Here is a 26,131-nt window from a genome sequence, read left to right on the forward strand (position 1 = left end):
CATTTTTATGTTGGTATCAAATGATGACCATTATTAGCACCTAGCAACAAAAACAACAGTATAAAAAAACAACAATTATTATCAAGAATGAGATTTTCACTCTGCAGCAGAGAGTGCGCTGATGTGAAACTTCCTGGCAGATCAAAAGTGTGTGCCGGACCGAGACTCAACCTCAGGACCTTTGCCTTTCGCGGGCAAGTGCTCTACCAACTGATCTACCCATGCACGGCTCATGCCCTGTCCTCACAGCTTTACTCGGTCCAGCATACAGTTTTAATCTGTCAGGAAGTTTCATATCAGCGCACACTCTGCAGCAGAGTGAAAATCTCATTCTGGAAACATCCCCCAGGCTGTGGCTAAGCCACATGTCTGCAATATCCTTTCTTTCAGGAGTGCTAGTTCTGCAAGGTTCACAGGAGAGTTTTTGTAAAGTTTGGAAGGTAGGAGATGAGGTACTGGCAGAAGTAAAGCTGTGAGGGCAGGTCGTGAGTCATGCTTGGGTAGCTCAGTTGGTAGAGCACTTGCCCATGAAAGGCAAAGGTCCTGAGTTCAAGTCTTGGTCCGACATACAGTTTTCATCTGTCAAGAAGTTTCAAATAATAATAATAATAATAATATAATAATAATTATTATTATTATTATTTCTTCAACAGGAAGAGAAATATAAAAAAAAAACTTGTTGCCATATGGAACCTAAGAACGTTGTAATGATTTATTAACAGATGATGACCAATGTCTAGAAAAACGGCCTGCACCAACAGAACTACTGCATCTTCACACAGAAAGTAAGTGGTATGGGAATAACTATACATGTAATGGACAATAAGGGGTAAGTATGAGGTGTGCCTAGTTGACTGCACTTAGTCACAACTGGTGTTAAAGATTTGCTATTGCCCATGAGATTAATGACAGGATCTGCTCCTATTACACGGATATTAACTTACACACTCATTTTGAAAGTTCCACTGGAAATCGTTGACATCTTCTATGCAAGTTTATGAAAATGTTTAATAAAAGATCAAAAGGGAGACAGATTTCTAAAATGTGGTGACTGCAATGCAGGAATTGGCAACAATTATAAAACTGATCAAACTGTATGAGACCTTACAACACTGGAAAGAAGAATAAGAGTGGTTAGCACTTCCTGAAGTTTGCATTCTATGTACACCCTCTATCACTATCACCTATTTCAGGAAAAGAGCTGTACATAGTCACTGTAATTTTTGCACTCAAGCCACGGGTATAAGCTTGATTACATAACTCACAGGAAACAAAGCTCACATTATGAAAGATTATTCACCCAGTATGGAGTAAATATGGCAAGGTTAGAATCAATGGCTCAGTCACCTGAGATGACAACCTTCACAAATATCAGTCAAACTGAAGGAAAAACTTGGTATTGCATCACTGTGTTATACAAAGAGTGTGATGATCATGTGATTACAGATGAAGGAGGCTATTATGCAAATGGCTCTCAATACTTCCAGGAGAAAAGTCAAGAATCAAAGTGATTAGTTTGCAAATTATGTAAACATATTATGCCCTTACTTCAAGGAAAATAAACTACTCCCTTAAAATTAGTCAGATTGTGCTGAATCTGGTTACATTAAGCTATAGCAACTTTCAGTGTCTCATTTAACACAATGTGAACTAACACTAGACAAATCTCTGCAAGTCCATATAGCACAGGTATACAAATGGAGAGCACCAGGAAGAAATCATGAATCCAAGATCTAAACATAAAGCTGCTCACTCAAAAAATCAGATGGCATAAGAAATGAGGCACTGATAACACATCAGCAGTCCCCATAACATTTGAATTGGACAATCCTGCTGTTCATAGTCAACTTTGCCTAATCCATTATGGATCAAAGCTGAGAAAACTGCACAGTGTGTGGCAATATGCCTGCAGAGGTAATGGAGTTGAAATATGTGACAACCCCTCTGTCTGAGTTACTGTGAGCTGTTGTGAACAAAACACATTACAACACGATATGAAAAATGTACACATAGTAACAGTGTACAAAGGTAAAGGAGAGGGACAAATGCAACAGTAACAGAGTAATATCACTAAAACACATAAGGAAGAAAATGTATGAAGGAAAAGGGGAGAGGGCACCAAATGATAAGTCCCTTGTGTGAAAAAGTGTTCTTGAACCAGTCCTGACAACATGAAGAGCATCTGGCCATAGCAAAGTCAATTTGCCAAATAATGGAAAAGGCTCTGTCTGCACTAATCTACCCTGACACACGTGAGGATTTTGCACCAGTCAGTCTATGAACAATAAGATATTTACCCTCTGACAGATACACAGAAAATGCCATGAATATTTTGTGAACTGGAAAATGTCGCTATTGACCTAAACAAGGACTTTGATACTATTAGCAGCACAGGCCTTTACAGTGTTCCACAAAAACAAATATAATGTCCTGATACACTTCTGTCCCTTTCTATGGTCTTCCATAACAACATGTCATTTATGGGGAAGCATCTGAGGACATAAACGAAGTTGTCAGACTAGGCTGTTTGCTGTTGCAGACCTCATCTGAGTATATTTCTCAGCATGGTTTTCTTGCTGCCTCTAATATGGGACTTTTCACTAATACCTCCTTAATGTTGATGATGGAATATGTAGATTTAATTGTCTGAGAACTATTGTATTCCGAGGATAATGAACTCATCGTAAACTCTGAAGAAGAGCTTCATGAGCTAACAGAGAAATCTGCTCATGTCTGCGACTATTCTCACAGAAAGTTACCGTATTTACTGCAATCTAAGCTGCACTCAAATCTAAGTCCCACCTGAAAAATGAGACTCGAAATCAAGGGAAAAAAAATTTCCTGAATCTAAGCCGCACCTGAAATTTGAGACTTGAAATTCAAGGGGAGAGAAAAGCTTTAGACCGCACCTCCAAATCGAAACAAAGTTGGTCCATTGTAACACGAGACAAAATTTAGATCGAATGGATGAAGATACATCTGCAGAAGTTTGGTTTGAGTTGTAAGATCGGTAGTTAAGCTTTACCAGGTAGTCATTGCTATGTGTCAGGCATCCGTATTTATACGGGTACCCTTCCTTTTTCACGTGCTTCACCTGGGTTGAATCGATTGCTTATTTTGCTTTGATCTGACAAGTGCCGTTCTCTTTGTTATAGGTATTTACGTCACTCAAAGCTGAAAATGCATCATTGTACTGTGTCATGCATTGTTTGTTGCATTCTGATAATGAGTGTTTACGACCTGTTGCCGCTCGCGACATGACTTGCTTTTGTGGGCACTACTGCCCCTAACAAAAAAAAAAAAAAAAAAAAAAAGAGAGAGGAATTGTCTCATTAGCAAAACATTGTTAAGAGACTGCTATTTGTTGTTACTTACACTGCTGCTTTCTTTGATAATGATCAACAAGAACCAAATAATAGACTGCATATGATAGAAGATGTTCTGAACGAGAGTTTAGCACAAGTTTTTCTCCGTTGGAAAATCTTTGCAGACGCCCCGCCCCTTTAGTACATTACATTCTCAATAGAAATTAGAGTAATCTTCGATTTAAAAATCTAGTCAGTTGCCTTGCTTCATTTCTGACTGTATCACTATTCAGCATAAGAATAATATGAATATAAACATGACATGATATGTATATTCTTCCGCATTTGCAGTTGTCGCACTCTAGCTTCGTAGTTTATTAGGCAGACAGGATTTAAATGAGATAGCAGCAAACATGAAGAAATACATGGCATAATGTTTACATTCATATTATTCTTATGGTGAAGAGAATACTGCATGTCATTCACGATTCATAAAAGTTCTTAGTAGCAACCATCTCTTGTCACAGGTAGGAAAAAATTCAGAACATAGAGTTGGCCATATTGACATACATCCCAAACAGTCTTACAAGTCGGATTTTCATAGTAGATTTTTAGTGATGACTTCAAATGCAGAGTGTGTTGTTGTTGTCTTCAGTCCATAAACTGGTTTGATGCATCTCTCCATGTTTTTTTATCCTGTGCAATGCAGAGTAGCAACAGTTATAAAAAAAAAAAGAATGAAAATAACTTAGAAATTAAACACTGAAATTTAAAACAAAATTTTATTAGGTTTGTCATACATCTTATACCAAATGTTTAAAATATCAGTCATGATTCTGAATCACTACGGTTCAAATGGCTCTGAGCACTATGGGACTTAACTTCTGAGGTCATCAGTCTCCTAGAACTTAGAACTAATTAAACCTAACTAACCTAAGGACATCACACACATCCATGCCCGAGGCAGGATTCGAACCTGCGACCGTAGCGGTCGTGCGGCTCCAGACTGTAGCGCCTACAACCGCTCTGCCACTCCGGCCGGCACTGAATCACTATCATTCGATTCTTTGTTGCTCATTTCTTCATACAGAGAATCGTCCTCCATACCATCTAGTGCATTGGATATCAAACATTTTTTAAATGCTCGTTGCACAGTCTGATTTAGAACACACTTACATGCATCATAAATCCATTGGCACCCTTGCAACAAACTTGCGCATTTTACACGTCCTGTTGGTGTCAGATGTCTGTCGCTTTTTGAAAGCCAGTCTGTGTACATGGGTTTAAGCTTGTCCTTAAATGGTTTATTCAAACAGACGTCAAGTGGTTGCAGAATTGACGTCATCCTGCCTGGAAATACTGCCAAGTCCGTTTTGCTTTCCTCTAATTTTTGTTTTACTGCAGGTGTTGTAAGGCCTTTGTACGCATCTAATACCAATAGTCTGTGTAAACCAAGCATTGCACCAGGACGACGATTCCACACTTGCCTAATCCATTCCAGCACCATGTCCTCCGAAAACACCCAGATTCTTTTGCTTGTACAATTACAGTTTTTGGAAACACTTCCGATTTCGGTAAAGTCTTTCGCTTGAAAACTAAGAACGGAGATAATTTATGTAAATTGCTGTGCAAGCAAGCATGACGGGCATCTGCTGTTTTTCATCCCCTGATGTAAGAACACTTATGTCTTTCTTTCCTTTGGCATCATCCTTATAATTTGATGGCATGTCAAAATATACGGAAGTTTGGTCAGCATTTCCTATCTGACCAAGAAGGTATTGCTTTTCTGTGCGCTGCCTAATTATGAACTGCTGAAATTTCACAAGTTTTTCTTCATAATTTTTCGGCAGCTTCTGTGCAAGTTAAGTTTATCTCCGAGGTGAAAAACCCCAGCACTTCACTTCATAAACAGAGTAATCCAGCTGCGACTAGCATTAAAATTTTAGATTTTTTTGCTCTCTAGCAATTTCATGTGCCTGAATTTTTAAAAATTCGGCATTCACAGGCACGAATTTTTGACGCTGTTCCTTCACAAATTCATTTAAAATCACTTCTAGTGCATGATATCGGCCACACTTTGGCCCTCTAAATGCTTTCCTGCAACTTGATCATTCAAATAATTTGTCTCTATGCAGTCACCATCGCCTGATGTTGCTCTCATCAATCCTGTATTGCAGACCTGCAGCATGATTAGAACTTTGTTCTGCAAAAGAAATAACTCCCCTCTCGGATTTGGCACTATAATGAAAGCGCTTCATTATGGTTCACCAACACCAACAAGCACTTCACAAAATTCCACGAAGCAATAGGTGCCACTATGTGAAATCCAGCGTATCATCTCGTACAACAATCCTAAAGCTTTGTGCATTTTTGATATTTTTGTGTAAAGAAATTTATTTTTGTTGCTACGGATATTTTAAGGGCTGGTACATTCGAAGATGAACAATACGGAATTTCTATTTACTTCATTGTATAATGTATGAAAATGTAGTGGTCAAAACTTGGAACAGAGAAAAAAGCTTGTCTTCCACCTTTTTCTTAAATTTATTTACTGACGCAGAGGTTTTGGCCTCAGTATTTATCTTTGTGCCCGCAAAACATGCCTGTGTAGTGCTACATATATTCGATGGCAGAAGTTGGTTGTGGCAGTACCTACTAACATTTTTCAGAACATCCGCTTACTTTGCACTCGAATCTAAGCCGCAGGCGGTTTTTTGGATTACAAAAACTGGAAAAAAGTGCGGCTTGGATTCGAGTAAATACGGTAAGTCCTAAAAGATAGGTGATAGGTGCAGATGAACCTCTCAATATCATACTGTATGGTGTTAACTTGGTCGCAATACAATAGTGACTATTCCAACAACAAAGACAGGTATGAGATTGCTTTACAAAAAGAGGTTAAAATTAAATGCAAGTCTTTACCCTACAGCAGTTCTGTGTTGAGAAGAATAGCTAGTCTGTTCACCAATGTAGGAATAAGCTTCCTTACTAACAACACGTTAGGTAAGGCCACATGACACAGCACCCAACATAAAAAAAAACCACACATATACATACCCAGAGTTTATAAAATTAAATGTGAAGCATACAAAAACTTTCATATCCAACAAACAGGTAGAAGTTTTGTCATTAAATTCAAAGAATACATTAATGCCAGTGACAATCGTCAATCTTTGGAAGCCATTTTCAGGTGACCAAACACAAGTTGAATGGCATCAATAACTCTTAGAAATTATTCACAGAAATGGGAAGAAAAGACAGCCTAACTGCTTAGTGAAGATCAAAATTTATTATGTGTTTAGAGACCAAGCAGAACATACCTTGAACGAACGCACTGAACTCAAAAATAGAATATTCTTAGACTGCTCCTAGAACATCTTAGAAGACAGTGATTTTTAGATACAGTTGGAACTTGGGGACTGTTGGCCTTTATTCATGGCCATGCTACACTTGTTTCTAATAGTACCTACTTTTAAATCTTCCAGGGTATATGTACAATGTTCGCAGCTTGTGGTCTCATGGTAGTGTTCTCACATCCCGAGCACAGAGTCCCGATTCGATTCCCGGTGGGGACAGGGATTTTCACCTGCCCCAAGATGACTAGGTGTTGTGTCGTCATCATCATCATCATCATTCATCCCCATTACGGTTGGAGGAAGCCAACAGCAAACCACCTCCATTAGGACACATTGCGAGTACACATCTTTTACGGCAGTTCGGGTCTCCTGCACTGTTCCCCTACACTCTGTCAAGAAGCATGGGACTTCATTTCCATTTCCATATGTACATTGGCACATCACTTGCAAGGTTTTACACTCATGTAAAATTGTATGCATGTGCTTTACATATGTGAACCTCTACCTTTAGTTTAGATTTAGGATTCTTGATCCTGTTACACTTTTATTTTACAGGTGTTATTTAACATGACTAGGCAAGTCACTTCATTTTCACCATATGACATGTCAGTTAAGATTAAATGTACAAGTACTCATGTACGAAGGTATTACCTACTTTTAATCTACATCAAAGTTTTACTTGTTTCATTCCTTTTTACATTACCATATATACATCGATAACATTGATTCACTGTGAGTACACATTTTACAAATCATATGATATCGACTTCGCATAATAATATCTTTGCACTCGCAAGCTCACACACACTGTGCATTTACATCCTTGTCATTTCACTGCTACCGGTACTCTAATCCAACAAACATGTTGGCTCCACGAGCAATTCATTTTGGTGTATACTGTGGATATAATTTTTATTTTTATCCAGACTGACTGCTTTTATTGTGCTTGCCACATGACTCAGCGTTCACAAGGTATGCGGAAGAGCAGATATACTTATTCTATCATAAATATTTGTACTCAGACTGCTGACAACTATGTTCCAGCATGTCAGAACTTAATGTTGAAGAATGGGCTTTAACATCTGACTAAGTACCCTTATTTTTTCAGTTGTACAGTTCCATCACTTTATTTTTAACTCTAGTGTACTTTATCTGGTGACCGTTTTGGTTTCATAGTGCCCGAGAAAGATAAAAATGTCAAAATTACAAACACAATATTTTTAACATCCCTATGTGGAATGACTACCTTTTAGTTGTTCATGCATGTAACTGATCTGTAATCCCAGGACTACAAATGAAAACAATCAACTGTACCACAGTGGAAATCATTTGTAGACAAGGTGAAAAACTATCCCTTAGCTGAATGGAATATCAATCTGCCAAAGTAGAAGTTAGTTGTGGCAGGAAGACACCATTTTACTCAGATTCCAAGCAGGTCCAGTTATAACATGAAAAATCCAGGTGTTGTGCATAGTGCCACTTGGCCTTAAATCATTTGTTGACAAGTTCACGTGACTTGCCGCATGGAGATGCCCTGTTTTTCACAGCTTGCAGTGAATCCACTTCGTGTAAGTGTAGACAGGCATATCTATAGTGTAGTATCACCTATCATGTCTGATGGGATTGATAGACATGATATAAGCTGTGGTACCAGGGAGACACAGTGCAATCTGAGGCCTATATGCCAATACTAAATGGCTGCTGAGATGTGATGGTAACTTCACTTGCATAGCTGCATTCTCAATATTTGCTTGATAACAAAAAATCTCAATGTACAGCTACCTGTGAAATGGATGTAAATTAAACCTGCACCTCCAGTGCAGTTCAATAGTGCATCCTGTGTTTCCAATCATGGACAGTACAATGCGGCTTGTATACACTGTCCAGTCTACCAACAGATCTCAAAGAGCCATTTCAAGATCAGATAGTGTGCCTGCTGTTACTTTATGACAAGAAAGCTTGTCAGCACCAAACATTGCCCACTGAATTGGTTTAAACGGTACTGAAATCTTGCATACATTCAACTGTTAAGGTGACGCTCAATTTCTGTCCAGCTCATACAACTGGACTTAAAACTAGGTTGGCTTATTTTCCCTTTTTTTAAAAAAAAGCAGAGAGAGAGAGAGAGAGAGAGAGAGAGAGAGAGAGAGAGAGAGAAGATCTGTCTCTTAGCAATCACCCACAGTCAACAACAAAGGTAATACCACTACCGACAAAACATGGCTTGTGGGTATTCCAAGGACAATGAAACACAACTGCAGTATACCATCTTGGAGGCATATGGGAGGGTTGTGTTGGCTGAGACAGTACAAAACCATCTCCACAGGATCAATTAGGTATTACAACCATTACGAACAATAGTACAATCCTCCCCCCTCTCCATCCCTCTCTGAGCAGCAGCATGGTGTGTAAATGAAGTGGACAAGGCACATCTGGATTAGAAACTGGATCAATGGAGGTTCACTAACAAATGCATGTTCATACAGCACCTGATGATCTTCAAAGAAGAGTGTGAATGTGAAGCCCCAAGGCACATCTCAGGCAGCACTTGGTCCCATCAGTTCAATCAATAAGGTGGGTCAGTCATACTCTGGTCAGTGTCATGTATTGATGTCAGATTCTTCTCATTATTACTGAGGGTACTTTGAGGGTTTTCAGTCTCAGGGCAGGACCCACCAGCCTACTGACATGTCCTACAGTCAACATTTTGTCAATGAATTTATCTTCCAACATGATAATACATGAGCAAACTTGGCTCACATCATGAATACCTTACTCCAGGAATCAGAAATAAACTGAATAGAATAACCTGCAGTGTCTGCCTACATAAACCTATTTGGGCATGCTTGAGACCAGTTGAAATTTGCAGCATGTCATTGCAGTAATCATTTTCACACACTGCTTGACATTAGGAGGGCCTCTATCAAAGAATGGGGCAGGTGAGTGCCAATGCCTACATCATCTCATGGACAGCATACCAAGGAGCATTCAAGCACGTTATCCACAAGGGGTGCAACAACACAGGACTGAATGTAACCAGCAACAGGTTTTGCTTTCAAAGGTGTACTCTTTCAAGCAGATTGCCTCCATTTTTGTTACTGTTTTGTATGTATTTTCCTGATCTCCTCAAATCTCAGCCCACAGAAATTCACAGATCTGTAGGTGGTACCTTTTAAGGACAATTTACTTTACTATATTTTTGTGATCAGTTTCCCATATTTGTGTGCTCTGTGATACCTGCTTTTAAAGAAAACAATAAAGTTGAACCACTGACAATTTTTCCTTGATGTGGAGCTACAGTCATATAAAACATACAGAAAGATATAACCACCATTAGACTGTATGATATGCTTTATTAGACAATCCAGATTTCAGCTTTAGGCCACTATCAAGAGTTTCGAAACCAAAAATCATTTGACTCATGTTCATATAAACCTGATGTCTCATAAGTAAAAGCGAGAATATTTTTATGACATGTTAACTGGCTGGTGATGTGCATGACTTATTAACATAATATGGTTGTGAAATAAAATGGATGGCCAAATCACAGATTTAGACTTCGTTTCACTGTGTCTCAACAGCACCTTATGTTTATGTTGGCTGCTGCTGAGACATAGCGAAATGAAGTCTAAACCTGTGACTTGGTCATTCATTTTATTTTACAGCCTTATCATGTTAAATTATGCATGTCACCAGCCAATTAACACATCACAAAAATGTTCTCACTTTTACTGATGAAACATCAGATTTATATAGCCAAAGATATATATTTTAATGATGACTTGGGATCCACATAAGTCAGATGATTTTTGACATTTGTAACACTTGATAATGGCCTACAGTTAAAACCTGAATCTGTAATAAAACATATCATACAATCAAATGGCAGTTATCTTTACATACGAAAATTGAGCGTGGCAGTGGCTCCATGAAGATATTATGATTTCGTGTCACAGGCAGCAAGGCTCTTGCTTGCAGTCTCAGCCAGCCGTCAGATGCCTAAACCCCACTGACTTCAGTTGGCTGTTGTGAGTTTAAGCTAGTGTTTAGTGGTGCCACAGTGAGATTGTATGTCTGCAAGTTACATAGTGACAATTTTGACTGTAGGTACCACAAGCCTGTCAGGTGTGGTGGTAAAGTTCCACAGACTACTACTTTCAGGGTTAATCTGTTCTAACAATGATAAAGATCTGTGTATCTGGCATCATTTGATGATTTGTGTGATACAGCTGATGTCTAGTGAGTGAAGGAAGTTCCTGCTGGTGTACCCACCAATGTGTGCACTGATTTGACATCACTTACAATCTGCAGCATGTCGGCCTTCGATGATTGGTACAGGTTTTGGAACTAATCTAAGTGTGTTGATAAAGTCACATTCATAAAGGTGAGCATCACGTGTTGGATGCATAAACATGTTTCTAATATAGTCAGATATAATCGTTTAAAATTTTTTTATTAAAATAAATGAAAATTCATCAGACATATTGTCATGATTTCTCTTGAAAGGGATTACAAGGCACTGTCATTTAATGTAAGCAGTGTACTGCACAATCACTAGCTATTACACTCCCTGTTGTATTAATAATGAAAAGAAATGATTTCTAAAACAGTTCTGCATGCTGATCTATCAGTTAGTTTCACTAGTTTTATTGTAAATGCTTTTAATGTTTCTGTTTCAGAGATAGACTGGTTTTAATAATCTGATGTTTTAAGCTATTTGTTTAAAGGCTTACGGTTAGTCACATGCTGATTAGAGGAGATATATTAAAATGAAATCTCTGTTCTGCTTGGGTAATTACACTGTTTTCAACTGACTGATTTATTGTCAGGACTGTTCTGCTCCATGTTTTCTTACATTAATAAGTTGTATATTGTGGCTATTTTACAGTTTATTTCTCTGTTTTAATTGTGGGTTGGTACCTTCTGCTCGCCCATAACCTCACTAGCAGCTTTCTAAAGTTTTTTTAAATCATAGAATGAAGGCTTTCATGACTTAATGGCATAACTGCTAGTAAGCCTTTCAGGATGTGAGGTAGTGGTCCAAGAAACTACTGTTCCTGGCGTTTCGTCCAGGACTGCGCTGGATGTCCTCAGAGGCACTCCTTCGCTGAGTCTTGCCAACTGACCGGTCAAACATCTGAGAGCGACATAAATACTGTAGGAAATGGGGCGTGGTCAAAGTAACACATGTGACGAGCGGAGATAATGCTTGTCAGAAATAAAATTTAACTATCGATTGTCATCTTGTCAAAGAGAAAACTGCCAAGCGGTTCTGCAGAGCTACTGTTTATATGTCACTAAGTTTCACTGCCTCCTATTTCCTATTAAAATTATCCTTTTTTTTTTTTTTTTTAGCCAGTATATTACCATTACATCATTTGAGTAGGCCTAGCGGTCAATGGCTCATTGCTGTTCACAAGGAAATATTTGTTTATTTAAAACAATCAGGCATTGTCAGGAGGAATTATACGTGAAAAGAATGCAGAATAAACTCATTAGATCCAGAATGGCAAACAAACTCAAAATACAGGCAGGTGACTTGGTGTAAACAGGCATAATGTGTAATAATGTGTAATATGTGTTCACCTGCTACCTGGAGTAGCCATCTCATTCCTTTGTGCTCCATCACAGCATGACTTACCACTGTTTATAACTTGTAAACGAAAGAAGCTGCCACATTTTGCTATTACCAGTACTTATACTGACATGACTGATTTTCATGATGTAACAACCAGTCAATTGCTTTATGCCAAAAATTTGCCCCTTAAACCCATCATTAAGTAACTATCCTGACAGATGACCAATGGGAGAAATTTTCTGTCTAGCTACAAATGGACCATACCCACAAAATTCAGCAAACAGTACAGTTCACACACAATGAATGAAAATACACTATGTCAAAGGAACCCTATTTCATGCACTATGCTCAGATAGGTCACGTGTTACAGCACTACCACCAGAAGGAAGAGAGAGTAGTTTTATCAGACTCTTTTTATTTATTACAAAGATTCAATTTTGTTGCTCGTCTTCAGTTAAATCATCCAGAAATCCACTTAGGAGTTAGACAAGCCAGTAAAAATAATTGCCTTACCTGGCCTAGAGTGCATTCACATTCTCCTAAGAAATCATGTTCTCCAAGGTCGGGTGATTCTGTATCAATATCGTACACAGCGAATTTCAGCCACTGTTGTTCCTCAAATCTGTATGTCAAATGTACCTGTGATATAAAACAACAGTAGTAGTAACTTTCATACTATGAAGAAACCTTATGATAATTTTTGTTATGTTCGTTAATTATCATTCACAACAAAAACAAAATAAATTAAATAAACTGGAAGAAAATTCATTCTCTCTCATTAATGCTCCCAGTCTAAGCTCAGTTAATATCCCTATGTATGATACACACATGGGACCACAACCACCACCATGCCAGTTCCATACCGTTGGATATCACAGAAATTTAATGAAAATTAAATGTCAATAATAAAAGTACACTATTAATCTTGTTACTCATTATTTAATCATTACATTACTTGACAGTCTTTTGCTGTATTAACTACAAACGGGTGTGCAGAGGAGGTGAGATGGGAGGTAGAAGGAGAGGGAGAGATTTTCAAAGTATTCTTCTTCAACTTTTGTAACAGATACATCCTCTATTGCACAATATCTTCCGTTATAATCACTGAATCACACACAGCAAACTCTCGCATATGTGACTTGATAATGACAGTGTGTTCACATTTGAAATATAGGCGGTTCCTGAGGACATTATCTGGCTGAATTTCCGTAAGTTCCTTCAAGGTCTGATATGTTGCAAGAAGCTCAAGTTTCAAGAACCAGTGGCACACTTCCACAGCAATCAACAAGAAATGTACTGCAGCAGATACGGCTTAAGACTTACATCTGTAAGGGACAGGTTTTAAGTCCCAACCAAGGAATCCAGATTTAAATTTTTGTGGTTTTCATCTGTAGCTTAAGGTGAAAGCCACATTTATTCCTATGAAAAGTAAATTGTTGTTTGCCTTCCCCACCCTTGTCCAATCTCAGCTTAAGCTTTATTTCTAATGGTCTTGTTGTCGATGAGACATTTAAACCTTCCAGCTTCCTACCCACAATTGCAACTGTGCAATTCTTTCTGCAGTCTGTTACTGCACTGCTAGTCTGTCAATCTCTGCTGTACATACATAAATTATTTGGCAGGCAGGTCGGGCAGCAATCTGCGATTATTTGCTGATGATGCCATGGTGTACAGTAAGGTGCTGAAATTGAGTGACTGTAGGAAGATGCAAGACGACATAGCTCTAAATGTGGAAAAATGTAAGTTAATGCAGGTGAGTAGGAAGATCAAACCTGTAATGTTCGGATACAGTATTACTGGTGCCCTGCTTGACAGTGTCAAGTCATTTAAATATCTGGGCACAATATTGCAAAGCAATATGAGGTAGAATGAGCATGTGAGAATTCTGGTACGGAAGGTGAATGGTCGACTTTGGTTTATTTGGAGAGTTTTAGGAAAGAGTGATTCACCTGTAAAGGAGACCACATATAGGACGATGGTGCGACCTATTTTTGAGTACTACTCGAGTGTTTGGGATACATACCAGGTCGGATTGAAGGAAGACATTGAAGCAATCCAGAGGCGGGCTGCTAGATTTGTTACCAGTAGGTTCGAACAACACATAAGTGTTATGGAGATGCTTTGGGATCTCAAATGGGAATCTCTGGAGGAAAACCGACATTCTTTTTGAGAACACTATTGAGAAAATTTACAGAACCGGCATTTGAAGATTACTGCTGAACGATTCTACTGTCAAAATACATTGTGCGTAAGGACCACAAAGATAAGATATGAGAAATTAGGGTTCATACGGCAGCATATAGGCAGTCATTTTTCTCTTGCTCTATTTGCAAGTGGAACAGGAAAGGAAAAGTAGTGGTACAGGGTACCCTCTGCCATGCACCATACGGTGGCTTGCAGAACATTGATGAAAATGTCCTGATAAAATGCCAGTATTGGTAACTATTTATTTATTCCACCATGTTTCCACACTGAACTGCTTTTTACATTATGTTCAAAATAAATACTACCTATCAGTGGGGACGTGAAAAAGTTTGTGAAAATGATACCATGAAGAATAATGCAAAACTGACAGTTTTTGCAAAATAATGAAAAATCAGTAATTTTAACATAATATCATAAAAATTTTTCTCATACAAAAGAATACTGTAAATCTGAGGACAAGTTTACCAACTGATGGTTATTGAATGTTTGAATTACATTTTACCTTTTTTCCCTAAAGGCTGGGGTTTATGTATAATCTTAAAATGGCATTTCATTTCCCATAACAAATCACGATGTGATGACACAAATAATACCGAAATTGGAAAAAAGAAACACCCACCCAATTTGGCAATAAACGTACCAGATTTCACTACGAACACATGAAATTTATATTTGGGCATGGAGCAATTGATTGGCAAGAAATGACAAAATTTAGAAAAAAAATTACCAAATCTGACAAAAAAAGAATAACACTGAATCTAGAAAGGGGGGGGGGGGGGGGAGGGGAGGAGGAGGAAAGAAAGTAGCACTGCGTTTGGCAAAAATAATACCTAATTCGGTGAATAATTTTATCGAATTTGGCAAAAAATAACACTGAAAATGCCAAAGAATAACATCAAAATCATCAGAAAATAACCTTGAATTTAGTAAAAAATAAATAAATAAAAAAATAAAAGTAAAAAAAATCAGAATTTGGCAAAGAACACTGAAATTGGCACAAAGTAACACCAAAATTGGCCATAAAACAAAATGACTTTTTCCATCCCAACCTCTTAGTGAATGACTTTGTTTAACTACATCTGTAGAGTGCGAGAGGTTCCTTGAAAATCAACCAACTTGGTGGCAATGAATGAACTTTCGAACACACAGGTTCTCACTTCTTGTGCTCCACTGGTAAGCAGAAATGGTGAAGCTCTTGCACAGCCTCTTAGAAAGTAAAAGCAGATATGTTCTGAACAGTCGAAGGAACAAATGTAGGCATATGTGGACCAGAGGTGTGCAAATTCTCCTTCCAGTCTGTCTACCCCTACCTCTGCGGCAATGATTGAAGCAGCTCAACTTACTGCACCAGAGAAACAAGAGCACAAGGGTACTAGAGCCCAGTCATTGAAGTGAGCCAACTTGGGTTTCGATAAGCCTGGCAAGCTTCAAGAGACCTGTTCAGCCTGCTGCACCTGGTAACTGGTTCTGCTGCCAATGAAACATGACTAGTCAGGTGCATATTTCGGTAGTTAGTTTCAGTGCAACTCATTTAACATAATGAGGGAGCTGCAAAATGAACAAACCGAACTTAAAAGAGATTGAGGAGAAATTAAGAATTATCGAATATATACCATTCGTGCAAAAGAGTCAAAGCTCAGCAGAGGAAAAGTTTTTGTGTGTTTATGAGGCAGTTTCAAATAAATTGGTAGGTGTCTTGTAATGCAAATTGTGTAAAAAATTACTAAACATTCATTCAGAAACCTTGAAAATGTTATGATGCATCCGTAAATCTGACCAGCTGTTTCCTTACTTCATAAATATTTTGGAAGAGGACAAACACTTAGTGACTGACAAGTTTTTTGGGAATGTGTGCTAAGAACTTGAGGTTATCTAGCAGCATACATGCTTTCTAAATTTAGGGCAAACATTTACTGAAATAGGAAAGCAAATAGGGTTGAGGGGGTATTAAAAACTACATTCCGGTGGTATGCAACATTGTGTGAAGAAAGCTCAGTATGAAAGAAAAGCTTGTTCTTTCAAACGAGTACTTATTAGATTAACATAATATGAAAAATGAACTTAATGTTCGTTAAAATGCATTTGGTGAATTTAGAATGAACTATTTTGGCCTCTTAGAATTAATTCAGTTTACCTACAAAACACATTCTAGAGAAAGTAATTAAAATTGGTATAACTGTGATCATATATGGCTTAAATAACACACTAAGGTTACAGAAACTAGACTTCCAAAGCCTTACCTTGGATGAAATTGCAGTATAATAGACACTGGATGTGCTTACTACAAAAACATGTATTTGAGGTGACTTGATGAAGATTTGAACTGAGAGTAGCCAATAACAGGTTTACTAGGTGAAAGGTTGTGAAGTTGCAGAGAAGACCGTTCATTTTGATATAAATAAATAAGCCCAAAATACACTAGAAAGAAAAAAAGGACAAATAAAATGCACCATTTTCTGGCCTACAGTGACCCAAAATGAATATGTCTGTATGTATTGAACTGTGGACCTAGAAACCGCACAGCAATTGCTGACACAGTGTAACTGAGGTGGAATAAGGAGAACCAGCATGCACTTTACGAGACAGATGGAAAACTGCCTAAAAAACCATCCACAGGCTGGCTGGCACACCGGACCACGACAGTAATCCGCCAGGCAGATTCGTGCCGGGGATTGGCACATCTTCCCGCTCAGGAAGCAGTGCATTGGACCACATGGCTAGCCAGACGGACCAAAATGAATATAGTTATATTGGGCCTCGTATGGTGATATAAAATTTACATCGCAACATATTCCCTACAGGAGTAAAAAAGGACTTTTCATTAACTTTGGAACGCTGCTTGTAACACTACACTGAAAGTGTACAGAATAAATTGCTATGTAGTGTGGTGCTGCAGGAGGATGGGCAGGCAAGCGAGATTCCATTAGCCTGCTTGGGTTGGACATAGCTTGGTTTGGATGGGAGTAAAGTAACCCGCCTGTTCTGCTGATAATGTGTGGCAGCTTGCCTGCCTAACAGGCAAGCATGGCAAGTTAAAAGCTAAATGCATACACCTGTGATGTGGATTCACAGGATCCTAATTTGAAGGTAGTCATCTCATACATGATATTTTGAGTGCAAGATCACATCTGTAATAAACTGATCATACAATTCAGCAGAGTTGATCGAGCAGGTCAAAACTTATCATAGAATAGGAACAATTTTAGTACAAAATTTACATTGCAAAATATTCCCTACAGGAAATAATGGTCCAAAGTGAAATTACAAACTCAGTCATAAAAATATTTCCACTTAGTGGGTAGCAACAGACAAATACCAGAAATAATAAATTCATTAGCTTTAAGAAACTAAGACTACATCACTTGGCCAAACAGTGGGACAGAAGATAAAAGAAAAAGCTAGTGAATCTGTCACTTCAGTATGTACAACTCAATTAGCTTCTAACATGAAGTTTCAATTACAATGGATTTTCACAATTAACTAATACTATATATCATAAGGAAAGAAAGAAGATGAGTATGATGGTTAAAACAGTTGTAGTAAATAAAAGCAAAAAACTTACTCTTAAGAAGTTCACATCACAGTTGTTTGAAGATATTCTTCACTACAGACTAAGTGTGGCATACAACTGTTGAGATTCATTGGTCTAAAACATGAACATTATAGTACCTTTCGTACAAAATCTGGGTTTAATGTATTCTTGACCATCTCAGTTCGTCCCACTTCAATCCAGTCTTGTGTCTCATACGTCTTCAGGTAAGTAACACACATTGGGTCCGATTTTGAGAATACATCGGTGTCCAAAAGGTCCCTAAATTGATAGAAATAAATTTAGTTACTGTTAAGTATCTATGGAAGTCTTATGTTTTCAATGTGGAAAAAAACCTGTAACTTTTGTGATTCCTCCCAAAAATGAACAAGGATCAAATAGGAACAAAACTTTGTTCACTATAACTAATGTGTAAGTGTACAAAAATCATGCAGTGGCTATGGTTTCGACTGCAAGCATGTTAGCACATTCTTGTATATTATGTATGTATCGATACAGCACATAAACTGGCATTTAACTACATACACATTCTTAAGCAGGACAGGGGCAAATGACATACTGGTGACAATACTGACACACAGTGAAACAAGGATTGTTGTTGTTGTTGTGGTCTTCAGTCCTGAGACTGGTTTGATGCAGCTCTCCATGCTACTCTATCCTGTGCAAGCTTTTTCATCTCCCAGTACCTACTGCAACCTACATCCTTCTGAATCTGCTTGGTGTATTCATCTCTTGGTCTCCCTCTACGATTTTTACCCTCCACGCTGCCCTCCAATACTAAATTGGTGATCCCTTGATGCCTCAGGACATGTCCTACCAACCGATCCCTTCTTCTGGTCAAGTTGTGCCACAAACTTCTCTTCTCCCCAATCCTATTCAATACTTCCTCATTAGTTATGTGATCTACCCATCTAATCTTCAGCATTCTTCTGTAGCACCACATTTCGAAAGCTTCTATTCTCTTCTTGTCCAAACTATTTATCGTCCATGTTTCACTTCCATACATGGCTACACTCCATACGAATACTTTCAGAAATGACTTCCTGACACTTAAATCAATACTGGATGTTAACAAATTTCTCTTCTTCAGGAACGCTTTCCTTGCCATTGCCAGCCTACATTTTATATCCTCTCTACTTCGACCATCATCAGTTATTTTGCTCCCCAAATAGCAAAACTCCTTAACTACTTTAAGTGCCTCATTTCCTAATCTAATTCCCTCAGCATCACCCGACTTAATTAGACTACATTCCATTATCCTTGTTTTGCTTTTGTTGACGTTCATCTTATATCCTCCTTTCAAGACACTGTCCATTCCATTCAACTGCTCTTCCAAGTCCTTTGCTGTCTCTGACAGAATTACAATGTCATCGGCGAACCTCAAAGTTTTTATTTCTTCTCCATGAATTTTAATACCTACTCCGAATTTTTCTTTTGTTTCCTTTACTGCTTGCTCAATATACAGATTGAACAACATCGGGGAGAGGCTACAACCCTGTCTTACTCCCTTCCCAACCACTGCTTCCCTTTCATGTCCCTCGACTCTTATAACTGCCATCTGGTTTCTGTACAAATTGTAAATAGCCTTTCGCTCCCTGTATTTTACCCCTGCCACCTTTAGAATTTGAAAGAGAGTATTCCAGTCAACATTGTCAAAAGCTTTCTCTAAGTCTACAAATGCTAGAAACGTAGGTTTGCCTTTCCTTAATCTTTCTTCTAAGATAAGTCGTAAGGTCAGTATTGCCTCACGTGTTCCAGTGTTTCTACGGAATCCAAACTGATCTTCCCCGAGGTTGGCTTCTACTAGTTTTTCCATTCGTCTGTAGAGAATTCGTGTTAGTATTTTGCAGCTGTGACTTATTAAGCTGATAGTTCGGTAATTTTCACATCTGTCAACACCTGCTTTCTTTGGGATTGGAATTATTATATTCTTCTTGAAGTCTGAGGGTATTTCGCCTGTTTCATACATCTTGCTCACCAGCTGGTAGAGTTTTGTCAGGACTGGCTCTCCCACGGCCGTCAGTAGTTCCAATGGAATATTGTCTACTCCGGGGGCCTTGTTTCGACTCAGGTCTTTCAGTGCTCTGTCAAACTCTTCACGCAGTATCATATCTCCCATTTCATCTTCATCTACATCCTCTTCCATTTCCATAATATTGTCCTCAAGTACATCGCCCTTGTATAGACCCTCTATATACTCCTTCCACCTTTCTGCTTTCCCTTCTTTGCTTAGAACTGGGTTTCCATCCGAGCTCTTGATATTCATACAAGTGGCTCTCTTTTCTCCAAAGGTCTCTTTAATTTTCCTGTAGGCAGTATCTATCTTACCCCTAGTGAGACAAGCCTCTACATCCTTACATTTGTCCTCTAGCCATCCCTGCTTAGCCATTTTGCACTTCCTGTCGATCTCATTTTTGAGACGTTTGTATTCCTTTTTGCCTGTTTCACTTACTGCATTTTTATATTTTCTCCTTTCATCAATTAAATTCAATATTTCTTCTGTTACCCAAGGATTTCTACTAGCCCTCGTCTTTTTATCTACTTGATCCTCTGCTGCCTTCACTACTTCATCCCTCAAAGCTACCCATTCTTCTTCTACTGTATTTATTTCCCCCATTCCTGTCAATTGCTCCCTTATGCTCTCCCTGAATCTCTGTACAACCTCTGGTTCTTTTAGTTTATCCAGGTCCCATCTCCTTAAATTCCCACCTTTTTGCAGTTTCTTCATTTTTAATCTACAGGTCATAACCAATAGATTGTGGTCAGAGTCCACATCTGCCCCTGGAAATGTCTTACAATTTAAAACCTGGTTCCTAAATCTCTGTCTTACCATTATATAATCTATCTGATACCTTTTAGTATCTCCAGGGTTCTTCCATGTATACAACCTTCTTTCATGATTCTTAAACCAAGTGTTAGTTATGATTATGTTGTGCTCTGTGCAAAATTCTACCAGCCGGCTTCCTCTTTCATTTCTGTCCCCCAATCCATATTCACCTACTATGTTTCCTTCTCTCCCTTTTCCTACACTCGAATTCCAGTCACCCATGACTATTAAATTTTCGTCTCCCTTCACAATCTGAATAATTTCTTTTATTTCATCATACATTTCTTCAATTTCTTCGTCATCTGCAGAGCTAGTTGGCATATAAACTTGTACTACTGTAGTAGCCACCTGAAAATGGGGATAATGGCCCATTAAATATCATAACATTAAAATAAAGCTGGCTTCAGCTGCCAGAGGCTGTAGGTGTGTGTGTGTGTGTGTGTGTTTTCATAAAAGCCTTGTTGGCTGAAAGATTATTTTGTGACAGTCTTTTTGTTGTGCCTATCTGCGACTCAGCATCTCTGCTATATGATGAGTAGCAACTATCCTTTTCATAACATTGTTAGATTCTGTCCTGAATTTTCCACTGTTTGCTTTTTTAAAAAGTATTTCTGGTTGGCTGTAGTCTCACCCAATAAATTTTAAGTGAATAAGTGAATAACAGCCATGGAATTCCATATCCAGCGTACATAAAATGTTTTTGGTTTGTTTCCTTACACCACTGCAGTGTTATTCAATTCATACCAATTTCTTACTTGAATATAATAGAGGGAAACATTCCACATGGGAAAAATATATCTAAAAATAAAGATGATGTAACTTACCAAACGAAAGCATTGGTATGTTGATAGAGACACTAACAAACACAAACACACACACACAAAATTCAAGCTTTCGCAACCCAAGGTTGCTTCATCAGGAAAGAGGGAAGGAGAGGGAAAGATGAAAGGATGTGGGTTTTAAGGGAGAGGGTAAGGAATCATTCCAATCCCGGGAGCGGAAAGAATTATCCTAGGGTGAAAAAGGGATGAGCGCGCGCGCTCTATTATAGCTCTACAAAGACCTCCCTATGATAACGTAAATGTTTTCTGTGAAATTCTTAATGAGCTGCTTGTTGCCACAAACATTAACACTGCACTATATATGGCCGTACTTACTGGATATACAAACATGAACTTGCTAATGCTAAAATTATAACAGTATAAATTTCCTGATAAATGAGTCCACTAAAGAAGTCAATAGCAGCAAATCATAGGCTGATAAATTATAACTAACATGTCTCATGTTACATACAACACATTAGTTCTGAAGCTTGCCATATCTGACCAGTAAGCTGTCTAGGTACTGACAAAAGCTGAAAATCATTATGTGACTAGGAGGGAAAAAATACAAAGAAGTGACTGAACAAATCACGAAGTGAAAACAGCAACAGAAAGACTTAACACTTTTCAGTGTGCAATGCTACAGGATTGCAAAAATCACAAACTAAAGGCAGAATCTAAGAACTACCAAGATTATTGTAATAACCTACTATTAAACACCACAGGTAAATATGTAGCCACAATGTTATGAGACTCAAGTAACATAGTGTAACTGTTTGGAAAGTTGTAAACATCTTTAAGGATTGTAAGGAAAATTTAGTTAGTGACTTTATCATCAACCATGTAGGGAATATCATCGAATTCCAACATTAGAGTACAAATGTTTTTGATGAGTGCTATTCATCCATTGGATACCCCATCAATGACATTTTCTAACATCTCCAGTACAGAAATAAAGGCATTTCAGTTAAACAAAGCATGTATCTGGCCTCAGTTAACAGTAAGGAGATAAATACAAAATTAGGTCACAAAAAATTCAAAATCTGCAGGCTACGATAGGTTGCCTACCTGTTCATTAAAAAAGTACATAGATAACATGTTCGATCCCATGGGCACAGCAATAATGAAGTAATTGTTCAAGTACAAAAACATTCCTTATTATATGCAGTCTACTATTTAACAATCCAGATGGTTTTTGAAAAACAAGTCAACTTCATGTATATCTATACACAAGTAGTGTCTGTTCTGTCGGAGATGTCCAACACCATTCGTTATGACATGGCTGGTGTATATTTACATCTACATCGATACTCTGAAAATCACACTTAAGTACCTTGAAGAGGGTTCACTGAACCACATTCAAAATAACTGTCTATTATTCCACTCTTGAAAAGTGTGCAGAAAAAACAAACACTACTGTATACAAAATACAGGAATGCGAAAGAAAGAGAAAAATGGTGGGGTGAGGGGTGAATTACAGACTTCCAGCTGCACAGAGCATCATGGAAATGCACCCATAGCACAGTTAATAAATGATACAACAACTGCTGTAGAGAACAAGGAATAAGTTACGTAAGTGTTCCTTGTTTTTAAAATAGTATTTGTGTGTGTTAACATCACCATATTACTCGAAAAGCTATGAAACCTGGGAATTACAGGAACTGGCTATGACTTGATAAAACTGTGTATGAAATTATCCACAGGGTATGATATAACAACAAAGCAAAACTGGACAAAATTCGTGAGAATCACAACCCAGATCAATTTCAAGTGGCACATGGCTACACATCACTTAGCCTGTAAGCTATCCAAAAACATATTTGCCATAAACATATAAACATCATTAGCAAACATTGTAAAGATATGTATGTGTTGAAAAGTGCATATAATTGAATGTCATTCTTATCAAATCTGAACTGTGCAGAAGTGTGGTGTGCAACAGCACAAATCAGCCTAAATACATTACCGACACTCCAGAAAATAACTTTCAGAATTATTTATGGTGCCAAACCCAGAAAACTGTGTCAATAGCTGTTTCCAAAGTTAGGTGTTCCTGTGAAAACAATGAGTCCAAACTTAAACTGTGAGTCACATAATACTAGATGAAAATTAAAATACCATGCAAATAGCCACAGAACAGCACTGTATGAAAAAATGCAGTTCTTGAAGGGGTGCAGGTAGCCAGTGCCCTTTCTGAGAATCTCACGGTCTTTCCAGTCGACAAATTAAAAGACCAATTTAAAAGAATTTTAACAGAAAATCCATTTTATTCTCTACATGCATTCTTTTTCTTAACAAAAAATAAATAGACATGTTCTGTTTTGCAAGTTTTACAGGCTCACAGTATCTGGTGATTCAAAATCAATCTAATGATAATTTTTGAAAAAATTATAATAGTGTTGCTTATGTATTAGCAAATTTGAAATGTATTAAAATGTAAAATTTATTGTTAAACTCAAAACTTCAGTTTCTAAACTGTAAACTTCAATATCATTACCTAAGGTATTCAGAAGAATAATGTGTATGATGTCCTGAACTCTCCGGGGACATTACCCTGGCGAAGCACTGTCCATGCGGGTGGAGAAGAGGCTTGTGTACCTGTGTGAAGCTGAGGGCTATGCTGCAGGTAGAGGACCTACTGCCGGAAAGGTCTTAGCTGACGGATCAGACTAAGAGAGTGCCACAATGCCCTGTCTTCCTTACCCACTCCTAGTCCTTACCCAGTTCCCTTATCCAACCCAAGGTGTGATGTGATCCGTGCCAAGGAGTGCGTGGCGCATGGGAAGATGTGTTGCAAATGGAGCCTCAGGGATACCGGGCAACCTCCTTGAGCCCAAGACCACCAAGAAAAAAAACTGTCTCAGGTTGAAGGGGATACATAGACATCTACAACGTCAAAGACAGGTAACAAGAGGATAAGGGAGGAATCCAAGACTCCCTCCTCTCAGGATAAGTGAGCCCAGAAAAAAGCCGAGGCAAGAAATAGGGAAACAGACCTATAGCACTGCAGTCTCGGTTTTTAAGATGGCAGTTATCCAAGAAGGCTATCCACTGGTAGGCATCACCTCGAAGCAGGAGGAGCTTGTACAGATGGCCCTCTTTGAAAAGATTTGGGGGGAGGGGGGGTGGGACACTGATCCAGGACCCAATTTCAGGAGGGTCTATCTAGATTGCGATGTCCACAGCGGAATGGCTCAAGGACAAGGTGCCCATGATACCCCCGTGAGAGGATGCGAAGCTGCTGGTCAAGACGGCAGCTGAGCTTCTTAAGACTGCAAAGGTATCAACATGGGTACCAAAGATCCTTAAGGATGTCTCTCCAAAGACTCTATTCGAGAAAATAGAGGTCCAGAACCTGAAAGTCTCGATAGAGGGTTGGAGAGTAATTAACCAAAAGGCTGTACCAGGAAAACGAACCTTCATGGTGGAGGTCGGAGAGAAGTCCCTGAAGGCGATGCGAGAGCAAGACCTGAAATTGTTTTTAGGGTTCTCGCAGATTGCCATCAGGGTAATCAAAGACCTCAAAGGCAATGATGGCAGCAAGACGGAGACTTGAGACGCTGCAGATTAATCTGCAACACATAAAGGGGTCACTGCTGACCTGAACCGTCGCCTGGGGAGACAAGAAGTGGACTTGGCCCTGCTAGAAGATACCTACTTTATAAAGGGGGTGTATCAGGCCTTGGTGACACTGGAGATAAGCTAATTTATCCTCAAAATCTAAGAAACTCCAGAACATGCATCTATGTGAGGAATGGAATTTCTTTCTTTCCAATGATGAATTCCTGTTCCACGGACCTGGTGACAATCAGGATGCAGCAACATGAGGAAGGTGTCATGAGGGAAATTGTTTTGGTCTCAGCATACCTTCCTTATGAAGACAGCTCTCCTCCTCCTTTGGAGGTGAGGAGACTGACAGAAGCTTGCCATCGGCAAGGTGACCAACTGTTGGTTGGATGTGATGCCAATGCTCACAACCTAGTGTGGGGCAGCAAGGACACCAACAATAGAGGTGAGTACCTTCTTGAGTTTCTCTTGTCTAACAACTTGGAGGCCCTGAATAGGGGTGACAAACCAACATTGAGGAATAGCAGAAGGGAAGAAGTAATTGACATAATCTTTGGTTCCATGATGATGGCATGTGCATTAGAGCCATCCTCATCTGACCACATGTATATTAAATTCAAGGTTGAAATGGGAATCAGACTGACCACTGTCTATAGGAATCCTAGGAAAACAGGCTGGGAAACATATAGGAGGGACCTTGACTTAAGCTTATCAGAAATTAATACCTCGATAAGGAATCCAGTAGGGTTTGAGGAAGTAGCAGAGGCTGTAACCTCTGTCATAGTGACCTCATACCAGGACAACTGCTGAATAACCAAGAAGTGCACAAATAAGAGTGTGCCTTGGTGGAATAAAAACTTGGAAATTAAAAGAAAATATATACGAAGACTGTTTAACCTTGTGAGATGTAAAGGACAATGGG

General features: G+C 38.6%; 1 protein-coding gene across 4 annotated transcripts in view; it reads right to left on the reverse strand.

The window, feature by feature from the left end:
* Positions 1–26,131, reverse strand: part of LOC124789978 (copine-8-like) — a 232,275-nt gene that overhangs the window by 157,363 nt on the left and 48,781 nt on the right. For all 4 annotated transcript variants that reach the window (XM_047257521.1, XM_047257520.1, XM_047257519.1 and 1 more), the window contains exons 3-4: positions 18,114–18,255; positions 12,753–12,878 (exon numbers count right to left, since the gene is read on the reverse strand). In XM_047257521.1, coding sequence (XP_047113477.1) covers positions 12,753–12,878; positions 18,114–18,255 — 268 coding nt within the window. The remainder of the gene's footprint in view (positions 1–12,752; positions 12,879–18,113; positions 18,256–26,131) is intronic.

This window comes from Schistocerca piceifrons, chromosome 3 (assembly GCF_021461385.2).
Source record: "Schistocerca piceifrons isolate TAMUIC-IGC-003096 chromosome 3, iqSchPice1.1, whole genome shotgun sequence".
NCBI classification, from domain to species: domain Eukaryota; kingdom Metazoa; phylum Arthropoda; class Insecta; order Orthoptera; family Acrididae; genus Schistocerca; species Schistocerca piceifrons.